The sequence below is a fragment of the Pezoporus occidentalis genome, unplaced genomic scaffold (genome assembly GCF_034315485.1).
Source record: "Pezoporus occidentalis ecotype Australia unplaced genomic scaffold, CSIRO_AGI_Poc_V1 ctg49, whole genome shotgun sequence".
NCBI lineage: Eukaryota > Metazoa > Chordata > Aves > Psittaciformes > Psittacidae > Pezoporus > Pezoporus occidentalis.
This window is the reverse complement of record NW_026915824.1, coordinates 2,277,772-2,292,295: the sequence shown is the minus strand read 5'-3', so window position 1 is coordinate 2,292,295 and position 14,524 is coordinate 2,277,772. Positions and strand designations below refer to the sequence as shown.

Below are 14,524 nucleotides of genomic sequence, written 5' to 3'. Positions count from 1 at the left end.
CAGATACTTTGGCATGTAATATTTAATTAACTGCTTACTGTCTAACCACTGAAACAGTAAGTGCTTTTTTAACCACTGAAATAAAAAACATATAGCCACTCTGATTTTGTAGGCTTTGAACTTCATCCAGTAAACTGGTTGGTAAAACAAAATGACAATAACTTAAAAGGAACAGGCACAAAAGAAGAGATGAATGGTTTTATTTTTCAGATGATTTTTGTATGTGCCTGTAAACTGTATTAATTTTTCATGCATCGGGGAATAAGCAAGAGTATTGGTTCTTTAAATGTGCTGAATAGTCTTAAGCACATAGGAGCTATTTTATCTGCTGTGTAAACTACATAGCCAGTAATGTCGTATTAAACAAACTTCTTGGAGTTCAGAATCTCAATTCTAACTAGTTCTTACTCAGGGTAAAGAAGTACTTTTACAGTATTTAAAACTTAGCATTTAATACTTGAAAGCTCTTCACAAACTTTGGAATTCAGAGAAACTCCTGAAAACTTGAAGAAGCAGTCTGAATGTTCATTTTTAACTTTTATTTTCCAGATCAGTGTTCTGTAAGAACTGCAGTATATAGTTTGGTGGAGAATAAAATCTGATTTGTGACTACATGTATATTAGGACTGTGATTTAGAGCACTAGCTTGTTTGAATTTTGTGTTTGAAGCTACGATTGTGGATGCACTAGTGTGAGGTACTCTGAAGGACAAGTAGTTTGGTAATCTAAGGAGACATCTCCAGCTGTTCAGAGGTATTTTATATGGGTGTTGGCTTTTCCAGTTCCAGTACCTGCTATAGCAAATAGACAAATGAGCACCTGAAAGCTAATTTTATGCTTTGTTATGTTTAAGTGGAAGCTTTTGATAATTATTTTGTTTTATAAAATTCAAGAGCTTTCTTAAGACAGTAGCTCTTTCCTCTTTAATTATGCTCTTATGGTTGTCTAGGAAGAGGTATTTATGCTGTACTGAGCTCAAAAGTGACAACAGGGTACTTGAGGCACTGTGCAAGTATTCTTCCTCGCTGAATCCAGCCTCTTCTGCCTTGTCTGCATGAGTAAGTAGAACTGCAGTGAAATCATTCCATGTGGGACCCAGAAGTTCCTGTAATAAAAAAACAAATCCTAAATAGTTATCTTTCCTTGTTCCTCTTACCCACTGCCACCTCATATACTTCGGCATTAACAGACCAGCTACATGTTCTTTTCCTGGCAGTAATCCAGTTCATGCTATCTGAGTTGCTGAAATTTTTTGGGTTTTTTCACCTTCCCAAGACGTTGACATCCATTTTAAGTAGAAATATGTGTTTGTGCAGTGCTAGCAGTTCTTTGTTCTCTTGCTACAGATGTGAATAATATTTCTCCAGTTAAAAAATGTCTATGTAAATAAGGAAAAATGGTTGTTTAGCTGTGTCACACATTTGTTTAAATCTTTAGTTTCCTCATATCCATATTTCTACAGTTTTTACAGGTATTTGAAATTTGCGTTTCAAAATCACCAAATTACCTTGTGTTGAAAAAATAAATGATGAATTTATACATAGGACCAACTGCAGTTCCAGCTGCATCCTGTAAAATTGAACTATTCTCAGCAATTCAGGACAATCACAAATCAAATGCATCAATCTGAGCTGTGGGCCAGAGAATTTGTCTAACCACTGTGGTTCATCTGATGGAGGGGAATGGAGAAAACAAGCTGCTTTTTGCAATGAGTATAGAAAATTTTAATGGCAATAAGTGCTCAGGCTTTCATTTGCGGACGTAAATGAAATTACAACTTCAGTGCAATCATGCTAACGCCCATGTGTGACAAGGAACCTACTTGGAATAAAGTCCACTTTGCAAAGGTCTTAACTGTAGCCTAAATACCAAGGTGCATAAAACTGATTTAAAGTATACCTTTCTACTTCCAGGGTAAGCAGGGAGTTAGAAAAAACTGTGTATTGATAGTGATTAATCTGTTTTAGACACTAGGGTAAAAAAAAAATTGTACCCACACAAATTTTTGAGGTAAGCTGTCTAAGGATGTGTTGCGTTATCAGTTTTGGAAAGAAAGGATAGTGCCTTGATTTGCTGAGGACTCACACTCAATGCTAATGTTCTGAAGTCAGTATCCACCACTCTGAATTCATTAGGCTGTGTTATCTTCACTGATACGCCATCTGTAATTTGCAGCGGAACGTTGTGAAAACTCCTGATTGCTAAAGGTACTCTTCAGGCTAATGTCTTTTTGGAATGACATACTGAAACATAACCAATAAAAGTACAGAGTTCCTATTCCCGACATCCAGGCAGCTGCCCTGCCCTGGTTGTGGCTGAGGAAATCACAGCATCTGGTCTGCTAAGTGGAAAGTAACTAAAAAGCTGACCATTATATGTGCTGAGAGCAAGCTGTAATCATGAAACAGAAGTGTTGCTTTATCATCATTTTTAAACATGCTTTCTTTCCAGTATGGGTTTTAAGGGTCCGTTTAAAGAGAAAAGGCATAGTGGCATCTCTTATGCTTTTAATGCCCACATGGACTTGATCCAGAACAGTCTGAAACTGAGGAACATGATGATTTTTCATTGGCTTAGAGTAAAAATAGTTTGAGTAAATGCTGCTCTTTAATACCATGAAGTACAGAGAGATGGAGAACTGTATAAGGGAAAAGAGTAACACTGAAAACAAGTATATGTAAACAGATAATGAGTAAGAGTGTTGAAATTAGAACCAACTCTCAAACTACTGGAAAAGTGAGGAGTAGCCTACCAATAAAGAGTAATCAGAAAGTAACAGAAGAGCAAATCGAAACACTTGAAAGCGGTTTTTCTATGTCTATATGTATATGTTGATATATTTTTAACTACATATATATGTTATAGATGTATTTAGGTAATACCAGTTACAGCGGGTGATAAGATTTGATGAACCAGAAAGTCCTTTTCGTCCTAAAGATGTTTATAAAGTTTGTTAGTGTAAGACAGATGCAAAGCATAATGTGACTTTGGCAACAACTGAAACCCTTTCTGTTGTCATTAATAGTCCAAAAGTAGTTCATCTGATCAGATAGATAAGCTGAGCACTATCTATTTGTTGGCATCTTTTTTCGTTTATGAATAAATTCATGGTAACTTTCTAGTTGTTCTGTCTTACAGATACAGCAGTAGTGACAGTGCAGGACAGAGCTGAGCATCCTTGTGTCAGGTCAGTCAGATTTTCTGTGGGATTTTGGACCTGTTGCTCCGTTTTGTCTACAGAGAGTGCAGGAGGGTGAGGTAACCTGATTTTTGCTTTCTTTAAAAGCTTTTCAATCAGCTAGAACTTTCATGATAAAGTTTTAACTGATTGCTGAGAGAAAAACTTTCTTTGAAAAGTAAAAAAGCCCATGCACAAGGAGAACAGTTTTGGCCTCTCTATTTCCAGTGTTAGTGTGGTAAGTGTAGCTGTGGTGTTGGGAGTTGTGAATGCTGTTTCAGGAAATGTTTTCAGCTGCACTTCTGTATTTCACTTTTGCAGTCAACTCTTTCCTAGCTATTGCCACCTCAAGATAGAAGAGTTGCCATTAGGGCAGTGACTATTAATTTGTTACCTGGATGAACTGAGTTGTATGATAGCTTTCATCCGGACACAGAGGCAAGTCAGCCCTGAGGACCAAGAGAGCGAGATGCAGGCCTTCCTCCCCGAAGTGGTGAGCCAGGGCTGAGCTCACTCTGTCTCTCACCTGCTCTTTGCTCAGACTACTGTGAGGGTAGCCTGGAGTGTCAAGTACTCGAACACGGAGAGCTAGCTCACTGCCATTTCTACGTATAATTCCCAAAATACAGCAGCTGCGGCCAAGGCTGCAGCATGTAGTCACAGATCTTGGAGAGCAATAATTCTTAAAGTCTGAGCTGCCCAGCAGGCTGTTCCCAGCAGCACTTTTACCACTCTGAGTTCTTCCAAGGACAAGAAGGTTGATGGTCATCTCATTGCTGCCTGGCATTTTCTGTGCTTTTATCCCCAAACCTGTCATTAGGTGAAGAACAAATAACATGAGCTGTTTCAGAAGATCCAGAAAAAAAATGCAAAATTCAGTATCTTTTGAGTGTCATGCCCTGCTTGAAATGTTTAAGGAGTGTGTGGTGTAGCTAGACATGAAGTACAGCACGTATACCTCTGCCTGATCCAAAGACAGCTCTTTGCTGCCCTTCTTAGTCTGCTTCTTAAAAATAACAAGACCCCACAGAAGGTGTCACAGGTACAAGAGCAACCTAACAGGCTGCGCGCATACACTTGCAGAAACTGAAGAGCTGGGAAACAATTGGGTGTGAGAAGTGTTTGGGGAACAAGCAAAGCAGATAAAGCTAAGGAAGAGCAACAGGAAGGAAGGACTTAGGAAACAACCATGGAAAACAGGATCAGCATGCAGATAGAGTTGGTAATGAAAAGGAGGAAAGCTAGGGGAGGAAGGAGAGAATGGTGACATCTGCTGCTGTTATTAAGTGACCGTGTTTCAAGAAGTAAATCTTTACTTAGTTTTTAGGAAAAAAATTGGATAGTCAAGGAAGGAGCACTTTTTCACAGGAGAGAACAGCTTAGAGTATGTCTTTGATCAGCTACCACTGAATTTGAAATAGATGGTAATTTGAAAGTGCTTTCTGATGTAGATAAATGTTAGAAGTATGTCCTAATGAAAAGGCTGAAATACCAATGCTGCAGGTTCTAACCCCACATGAAATCAAGACTTTGCAACTGTACAGACCTCTAGACTTACAGTGCAGTCAGTGGAAAAGCGTAGACTGGTGGATGGGGATGAGTGATGGGTATAATTTCCAGTTACTGTAATTGTTTATAAATGCATACTCTTGTTCTCTTTGTACTTTTTTGTAATCTAGTATCTGAAGGGGTTTTGGTGCATGTTAATTGTCTAACAGGAATACTGACTGATTAAATAAATTCAGAGGTGTTTCTAATATGGAAAACTATTGGCAAAGAAGTAGTTGGTTTCAAGTTGTCAGTGGCACCTGAACTTGAGAAAGTTGGGGTTTTTTTGTTGGTGGTTTATTGTTTTGTTGTGGCGTTTGCTGTTTGTGGTTTGTTTTGTTTTTTTTTTTAACATGCTATGTTTAGGCACTCAAAGAGATCCTGAATAATTTTAGAATGGGATTTCATGTGATTAGTTTATTTAGATTCTTGCACATGCAGTTCCAGCTTTCTCCCTCATATTAAGCCCATGCCCAAATCAATCTTTCTGAAATAACTTCAGTACAAAGCCAAACATAAAAGAGCTGTTAACATACTAATTTTGTAGCATTATGATCTTTCCTACTGAATTCAAGTAAGGTTTTTGTGGATTTTTCAATGATCAATTTACTTTTTTTTTTTTTTTTTTACTAAGAATACCTTTTAAAAAAAGACACATTATGAAATGGTTGTCATCAGTTATTCATCAGTCTGGATATGCATTGTATTCTTTTTCTGTAGCATAGTAATATGACGTGGTGGTCATGCATGTTTTGTATTCCTTTTTTAAATCACAGAATCATAGAATCATCAACCAGATTGGAAAAGACTTTTAAGATCATCAAGTCCAACCATTCCCCAGCACTGTCAAAGCCACCCCTAACCCATGGCACTGAGGGCCTCATCTAAACAGTGTGTGAACACTTCCAGGGATTGTGACTTCACCACTGCCCTGGGCAGCCTGTTCCAATGCCTGAGCATCCTCTGGGAAAGGAATTGTTCCTCATCTCCATCTAAACCTCTCCTGGTGCATCTTGAGGCCATTTCCTCTTGTCCTGTCCCTTGTTCCTTGGGAGCAGAGACCAGCCCCCTCCTGGCCCCATCCTCCTGTGATCAAGGATTTATTTTTTTTTTCCAGTAAGCAGTCTATGCTTAAATAATGACATTAATTTCATATTATATCACTTACCTTATTTTCCCTTAAATTCCTTTTTCATTCAGACTTCACAAACCATGTGTGCAGTGTAAAAAGAAGTTCATATGTGAACTTTGAAACTAACAGCAGCAGTGTACCATGCTGAGACTGATACGTACACATTAACCTGGTTAATCTGTTACTAATAGATCTCCATTTAATAGGTTTGGTCAGTAATTGGCAATGATTTTTTGCAACTTAGCTGCAGATGCGTTTTTTGCAATCACTTTAGTGATTGTATGAAGTTGAATTTGAATTTTATTTTTTTTTAAGTTACTTTTGTTCTACCATCAGTTAAATGTGACAGTGGTAATGGAGGGTCAGGGATTATTTTGTGTTGCGTGTTCTTGAATGGGTGTTCATATATGCATGTGAAGAGCAGATGAACTTTCTCTTATAATTTCAATGAACTAATAATTGCAATATTTTCAAAGTACCATGTAAAGCATATGCAGATGTAAAGCTGTTTGCCTAACAAATACAGATTAAAATAATAAAAAAAAAATGGATTAAAATACAGAAATTATTTGTGAAATCTGGAAGAAGACTGAAGACTTGCACCACTGCCAGTCGTATGTGTTAGCTGTTGGTTTGTTAGCTTGAAACATTTGGCAGGGGTTTTGGGTCTAGATGATCTCAAGGTCCCTTCCAACCCAAACCATTCTGTGATTCCATGATTTCTCTTGCAAGTGTAATTCTTTGCCATGCTATAGTAGCATTAAAACCAGGGATAAAAAGGCTGTCCAGTAAGAACCTATCACTTGCATTTTAGACAATTTTGCACAAGGGGGAAAGTCATTGGTTTAAACTTCTATGCCTTAATGAAGAAATTAATACGAATTTGTGCATTAATTATCAGGTTGTAGCAATAAAATGAAAGATTGGAATAAGCCCTTGTCTGTTCACAAGGAAGGGTTTAGATAAACCTCCTCTCTGGCTCTAAATCCCAGATGGGTGGAAGCACATGTTTACTCCAGAGGTATTAAGGTATGCGCCATTACAGTAAGAACAGGAATCTGGTACTAGGCTGTCTGTGGTGGGAGGAAAAAAGGAAGGTGTTTTGATAGGCCAGTCCAGCTGGTGATACTGTCATCCAAAATGTAGTTCTCTGTGGGAACCGGTAAGTATTGGGTTACTGCAGTGCTAGGGCTGTTCCTGCCTGCCACAGCAGTGGAGAGAGACTTGAATTGCTCTAGAAGCCTGTTGTCTTCCGCTGTGTACCACAAGCACAGCTAGTGCTTTAGCAGGAGTTAATGGTGCCTTCACATCCTCCTTGTGTAAATTTGCATCATTCATCATGAAAGAATTCACTGGTTTTGTTACTTGGCTCCAGATGGATATGTAATAATTTTGTTGCTTGGTGGTTTTGACTACATTGATAGACAAGTTAGTTGTTTTCAGACAGTTTCCTGCTCTTGAGCTTCACCTGATGAGAGGTGAAACATTAAATCTTTTCCTGTATTGCATGTGTAGCCAAGGCAACTACTGATTGTTTCCACTGTGAAAAGGCTTGCGGCTCAATCCTGTGCACAGTCTTTGTGTATCAAGCCTATATTTATATATAAAGTAGCAAGGTTCCTTCATTTGCTAATGGACATGAACTCAAGGCTGAACGGAGGGTGACTTGTAAAGCAAAATGATAGGTCTTCCTCATAAACCTGTAGATAAAATCCACATGCTTTCTTTAATTTGCCTAGAAGTCTTGATTTTGGTTATATTGTCACAGTGTAGCTCTGTACTTTTTGTTGGACTGTTCCTATGCGCAGTAATGCCTTCTATGACATCTGAAGCAGAGGTATGTCCTAGCAGTCACATCCAACTGAGCTAATAGCCTGCCAAGGGGATAATTTGGCTGTGCCTGGACAAGGATTTAGACTACCAAGAAAGGTAGAATCCCAGAAGCAGACTGTTGTATGCAAAATATAGCTTGCTCAGTTGCATGCAGAACAGGACTTTTATGCTAAGAGAGATGGCTGTAAAATAAAGAGTACTGGAAATGAGGCACTGCTTAAATGATGGCTATAACTTGGCTAAGCACACGTCTCCACAGAAAAAGGCATTTCTTTAGAGCATTATTATGAATGTAATACAGTCCCAGTTGGGATGCATCTGGAAGATCTTACAACAGCACGGGCGGAAGATTTTAAGAAGCCTTTCTTGGGACTATATGACAAGGAAAAAAATCAAGCTGATTTATAGGACACTTGCTTAGGCTCCTTAACGTACGTGGAAAAAGTCTTCCCCAAGGTGGCAGTATCAGCCTGCACCACAGGTACTGTAAAACTCTGCTGGGGGCCCCCTGCTCGAGTCCGCTGCTGAAATACAATACCAGGTCAGAAATGAGCTAAAGCATCAGAAAATATAGAATAATTACAGGAGTCTTCAAGTGTGTCTTGAAATAAGAAATGTAAAAAGCATTTGTCTCTCCTTTGTCACAGGAAACATTTTTTATTTGATATGTAAAATGCAGACAGCGTAGCACCTCAACCAATTTGAGCAGCAGTAGTGGAAAGGTAGCAGGTAAGAAACTGGAAATGTTACTGTCCCTTATTTGATTGTTCTTCTAATCTAAACCTTTGTTTTCATTGGCTTTTGAGTTGGGGACATTTATTATGGGACTTTGGATATGAGATCATAAAATCTACTATCAGTATGAATTTGCAAAGAACAAGTACAGGGTACAAGATTGCTTTAGATGCTTTTTAGCGATGCTCACTGCCATTGGGTAAGCTTTTAATTTTGTTTTCTTTGTTTTTTATAACTTTATTATTGAAGTGGCAAAGAGAAAACCAAAACTGAGCCTATTACACATTGGCAGGCAGGAAGGCTTCCTGTAACTGATAAAGAAAGCCTTGTACTGCTCCCACAGAAATACCAAGCAAGTCTAGTGAGGAATTGTCAAGAAGCTAAGGTAGTAGGGCCCCTGAAAATAAGCAGCATGTGTATCCAGCTTCTTTAGTTGCCTTTGAAAAACTAAAGCTAAAATCATTTGCAAGTGCTTGTTGGATTTGTGTTTATCTAGAGTTAACTGCAATTGCAATGCATCTTAGTCGCATTACTGTGTCAGCTGCTGTTCTGTTGTAGTCCCTGTGATCACCCAGCTGGTTTGCATGCACCCTAAACAAGCTCTCTGTGATGCTTGTTAGGGTATACCAAGCAGGCTAGATCTTGTAAACTGAAATAGCATAGTTTCTCCTTAGGCACATGGCGTGTCTTACCATGTGTCATCTTTCAGTTCCCACGCCTTCCCTTCCCTTACAGCTTCTTTCCTGATGTGGGCTCTCATTTTAGTTCAAGATGATGCCATAATAAGTAATTTAAGATGTGCTTTGATGAATTTCTATTACTTAGAGAAAACCCAGTGAGGCCATTTTATGGATTGCCACACACAGAGGAAAGCTCTTAGCCTTCCCAAATAACATGAGAAATCCAGAAAGGTATGCAGTCCATGTAGTCAGTGTGGCTTCATTCTGTTAGATGTGTCATTTCTAAAACACATAAAGCACATCACTGATGAGAGATAGGACAGACAGATCTACTGAGGCTCTACTCCTTTTGGACTGTGTTCAAAACAAAAGTGTCTGTGGTGATCCTAAAGGAACACACACACAAAATACACTAATACTTTCTTAAAACAGACCTTTTTTTTCCTTCCCTTTGCTTAAACCAATCCCCAGCATCCTTAGTATTTTTTAACAAAAGTAAGCACTTACCATGTTTCTCTTTGCAGTGTAGATGGCTGTGTAGGTTATGTGCTACTACATTGGCATTGCTAAGGGGAAGGCAGGTGGGGTATAGCTCCAGGCTAATGCTTCAGTTGCATCAGCTGTCAGACAACTGGTCTGCTGGTACAATTGCGGAATCGGTTCCCTAGGCTCCCACTGTACTTCTCACACTGATACTGCTGGCAGAAAGACAGATCAAGGACCCACCTTGTGTTTACAAGGAGATTGAGCAGGACTATCAGCATAGTGATATCAGTCAGACATCCTCCTCCTCCCTCTCCCCCATTCACTCAGTCATCAAGATCCACAAGATACCCTTTTCCTTCATCCTCTGCAAATAATAGGCAACTTCATCCTCGAAACCAGTATCAGTACATGCTGATCTGGTAAGTCTGCTGTGGAAGTATTGTGTCTCTCCAGTTGGCACAAATGTTGTTCTTCGAAGCACTCTGCTTCAGAGTGCGCTAAGAACAGAGCACTGTAATAAGACACAAGAGCACAGTTTTTGTTTCCTGTTAGTGTGGTTTGGGGTGACCTGGCTTTTCAAAATGCTGGGGCATGCATTGTAAAATAGAGCACATCACACTGTCACAGCTTGCCAGTTTCTTAATTCCCTTACTAATTCAAACATTCTCCAATTTAAGTAATGATTTTCCCATATAATTTTTGGGGACATTTTTTTCTTTCTTTTTTTTTCTTTTTTTTTTTTTTTTTAATATATAAAGGATTTTTTTTAATATATTGTGCTATACTGTCTCTTGAGCAGATTAGAGATATTGAAACTATCTTATTTTCATCCATGTTGCCAGGATATGTTATTTCTAATATAGCGGTTGGGCATAAATCACTAGTGTGCAGGTTTAGCCATAGGACTGTGCTTCAGGTCTGACATATGCAAAATGTCCAAATAAAGCTGATATTGCAAGTAAGACTATACATACAAAAGTAACATAACCCCCGCCCCAATATCCCACCTCTCCCACCCTGAAGTCATAAACTTGATTTCAAAGGCATATATTTCAGAAAGAAACAATAATCAGAAAGTATGAAAATACAGACTTAAGGAAGAACCCTTTTTCCTTTATACGTACTTAGTTGGATGAACTCCGTGACTGGCATAATACTCATTCACCTTCTTCTGATTAGCCTCAAAATTCATCCATGTGTGTAAAAATATTTTGCATCTGGGGCAAAAGTCCTGTGAATGGCAAACATACCTGGAAGTTCAGGAAACCTAGATCTGGCTGCTGTTTCTGTAACACTCATTCCCTTATTCTGAGAAGCTGAGCAATTTCTCAGTTTCCTCATCTGAATAGTATGGGGAGTATTCACCTCTTTTGAAGATGTATAGTAGGATTGATTTAACTGAAGGGAAACCAGATTTCTGCAGGGCAGTAACAGCACTGATTGCATTTTAACAAAAGTATTTTTATCATATTGGAGATTGCTCTATAGCGACCTAAATGACTTAAGATCACTTTCCAAAAATATTCCCACAATGCCTGGGAAGGGTAACACTAATAACCATAGAACTTGCACTGATACACAGGGTTTAACTGGTCTCACTGCTACTCTTACGTACCCTAATCATTAAGAGATGTTTCATAGAATGTCAGGAATACAGAGCATATAAAGCTTGAACTCAAGGATGTGTGAAAATGACAGCTTTCTACTCAATAGCATGTGTTCAGGGCAGATTTAGTACTCAGTTCCTCCATTTTCTTATTTTTTGCAGTGTGTTTGTATTTCTAAGGAAACACATAACACATGTTGAGGACTTGCTTTAAAATACCCAATAAGTAACAACCTGGTATTTTTTATGTTTAATTCTGATTATGAATCTTTTCTGTCTTCTCTTTGTATACTTATGCTTTAGAAGCAATATGCTCAATTGCAAAGAGCATTTCTTAAAAATGCAAGTTTAAGAAACTGGAATACTAATTAGAAGTATTTTTGTTTTGATAATCATGATACCTTGGGGACATAAGCCTGAACAGGCGCTTTTTGTATTTTAAAACATTCCAAACAAGCTGAATCTGAGGGCATCTTCCAACATACTTCGTGATGTCAAGCCACTTGAACATGTAATGCTAGGATTACGCTGTAAAAGTTGTCTTACAAGCCAGTGTGGCTTGCTTTGGCAATGCGGTTGTTTAGTGATTTGCTGTAGATGGCTTATTAAAATTGTGAATAGTATGTGTAAGGAAAGAGTGCAGTTACAAAGTTACACAGTCACGGTTACAGAGCTGGTGTGTGTTTTGGGACTGTGCGCCTCAGACTCAGTAATTGACCCCAATGCTTGTAACTTTCCAGTATCAACTGTCACAAAATACTGTGAGATTGGAGCTTTTTAAATCAGTGTCCTTTCTGCAAGAGGGGATAAAAGGGGCAAAAATGCCTATATCTTCCTTTGACAGTGGAAATGATTTAAGAAATTGGAATATTTCTGGTCTTCGATGCTGTGTGTGCTGTAGCATCTGCAATATGCCGTGTTCAGGAATGTGGTACTTCTGTAAAGTGTGCAGAGTTTCTAAGATCTTTAGGGCTTGAAGTGTGATAGACCTTATTCAGTGGCTGGAAATCTGCTTCTTGTTAATAAAAATACAGAGTTGTATCCCTGCTTGCTCTCCTGAAATTAAAGTTTTGGTACGGACAAGAAAAATAAAAGTCTGTGCAAACACCAAAGACCTGAAGCCTGCTTCCAGTGAGCACTGGACCTAGGAGCAATGGAAGTCACACTTGAGCTTCAGAAACAGCAGAGGACTGAGAAGTTGCAGGTCTATTGGATTTTATCCTGTGTTTGTCTTGCTTGTTATGTCAGTGCTTGGCAGACTGAAACATCTGCACACAGTGAAAGTCTTCTGCCAAGTATCTACAGGTAAAACTTCAGGTCTAGCACTCCACATGGCACACAGAAATTGTGAACCCAGTTCCTTCTGATGTCAGACGTTTTACTTGTTTAAGTCCCCAAAATTTAAAGGCTGGAAATTTTAAGGGTATTACTAGTACATGAAGAAACAAATAGGAACCAGACTGAAGTTTTCAGAAGCCAGTTTATATTGTGCATTGTTCTGAGCATTTTTGGTGTTTGGGCTTTTTTTAGGAGAGGGGAGAAGAGGTCCTTTTTTTTTTCTTTTCTGTGCCTTGAAGTCTGCAAACCAGTTTGTCAGTACAAATTCAGTGAATACGCTCTGCTCCTTCAGGTTATCAAAGTCTTGATTAGGAGACTGCTTGCCACCTTCCCCATCTAGGTATGGCTTGTTTCCTTCTCCATGTGACTGTCTTTCCAGCCAGGAAGAGCTAGGTACAACTTCCATCCATTAGTTTCCTTAGTTGACAGTAGCCTCTGTGCCTCAAAGAAAGTTTCTAGGGTGTTATTTAGTTGTTTCATTTGGGTTTGGTTTTCCTCCTCTATCAGACATCTGGCATCCTGGAATGAGTTGTTTCTTGCCAGTGATTCCAGTTCTGATGCAAGCCTGGGTTCCCTGTACAGACTGGGACTAACAGGTCAGGAGGGAAGGATGATGATTGTGCGACTTCACTAACCCACTCTGAAGTTCATGGACTATGATAAAGTAAGTTAAAGTATAGCTTCCCCTGCATGTAGTTAGCTATGTTTTTTATCCAAATAGTTAAAGTCTGTGATGTATTTTATGATACAGTACACTAAACCATGAGGCAAGTTTAAAATGTGGTGTCATGCTGTGAGTAACCTCTGTGGGAGAGATGGTAGTATTCCATCTGTAGCGCAAGGGAAATGCAGTGCTGCTGGTGAAAACTCAGCTATAACTTACCGTCATGCAATGTTCAGTAGGTCTTTTCTCAGAACAGAGGTGCACAGAGGACAGACGTATAGCAGAGACCAAATGATGACTCCCAGTAGGTTAACAAAATTTTCTGTCTCCCTGTTTAGTGAACCAGCAGGAATAATTTAGGGCTTCAAATGAAGTTTAGTTTTGTATTGGAAAAAATAAACTTATATAGTGAACTGACATTTTTACGTTATCTTTACTGTAGCTCAAACAGTGCGTGCCCATTCTCATCAGCTAAGGTTTTACAAAACCTTTTTTTAGAGTCAGCACAAAATCATCATGAAAAACAAACAAGAGAACTCATTTTTTAAGTCTTACACCCACAACTCTTTCTTTAGAAATGGTATTTGTCTCAAGCAAGAGAACAGATTTGTTGAGGTTTTTTCTAAGGAAAAAAAACCAACAAAAACGATGGAAACTGTAATGCGGGAACAAAACCTTTCAGCTGTCAGCATTTCCGTAACCTCACAAGACCCGATTTTCATCTTAATTTATAATGTTGGTGTAAAGAGAAAACATGTCTTTGTTTTTCCTGTTTCAGATTTGAATAACTGGATGATTATATATAAATTTACTGCATTTGTGCAGAAGATGTGCTGGTTTAAACATCTGTCAGAGAGCTGCATCTTAAATTCCTTCCCATGATCATCTTTTGGGTGTTATTTTCTGGCAAGTTTGGGACTTTAAACTGTTTTTGAAAATTCTTACTGTAGCATAGATAAATCCATCCTTATTCAAGGAAGTACTCTCTCTTTAGCATGCATACAATTAGGATTCAGTGGCTAAATTATCTGTGACAAAATTCAACAGTTGGTTGAGTTTTGGTGCTTCCTGAGGGAGCTCTGAAGGCCTGTAGCAAAGCCCTGAAATGTAAAGTAGGTTGCTACAGAGAGACAGCCTTAAACAGATGGTAGAGAAGTCTTACTTTTAATTAGAAGTCTGTGTGTAGTGATCTGGCACACCTTTGATGCCATCACTCAAATTGTTTGGTTACAAAATAGCTTCTGTTTTCTGGTAGGATGTGAGAGAGTTCACTGGAGGCTGGGAGAGTGTGATGAAGACTTCAGTCATTCTGTAAGAGCTCCAA

General features: G+C 38.7%; 1 protein-coding gene and 1 long non-coding RNA gene across 3 annotated transcripts; one reads left to right on the top strand and one right to left on the bottom strand.

Moving 5' to 3' along the window:
- Window positions 1-792: 792 nt before the first annotated feature.
- Window positions 793-6,003, bottom strand: GIMD1 (GIMAP family P-loop NTPase domain containing 1). 2 transcript variants are annotated; one of them, XM_062636655.1, is made up of 3 exons: window positions 5,895-6,003; window positions 3,573-3,988; window positions 793-1,105 (listed from the first exon to the last, which is right to left on the bottom strand). In XM_062636655.1, exons 2-3 carry the CDS (start codon window positions 3,963-3,965, stop codon window positions 833-835), a joined length of 666 nt encoding a protein of 221 aa, XP_062492639.1. In that variant the 5' UTR covers window positions 3,966-3,988; window positions 5,895-6,003; the 3' UTR covers window positions 793-832. The 2 variants fall into 2 exon arrangements, with proteins under 2 accessions (XP_062492639.1, XP_062492640.1); XM_062636656.1 differs by having other exon boundaries at window positions 3,705-3,988.
- Window positions 3,984-4,659, top strand: LOC134173007 (uncharacterized). Its single transcript, XR_009968098.1, has 2 exons — window positions 3,984-4,456; window positions 4,534-4,659. It is a non-coding gene; the product is annotated as an uncharacterized LOC134173007 (long non-coding RNA).
- Window positions 6,004-14,524: the final 8,521 nt, after the last annotated feature.

What these genes read in the sequence shown, in the direction of transcription:
- GIMD1 (XM_062636655.1), bottom strand. Translation starts at nt 3,965, where the DNA reads ATGCCAGGCAGCAATGAGATGACCATCAACCTTCTTGTCCTTGGAAGA. An exon ending in ATACAACTCAGTTCATCCAG is followed by an intron (nt 1,106 to 3,572) that starts GTAACAAATTAA and finishes TTTTTATTACAG; the next exon opens with GAACTTCTGGGTCCCACATG.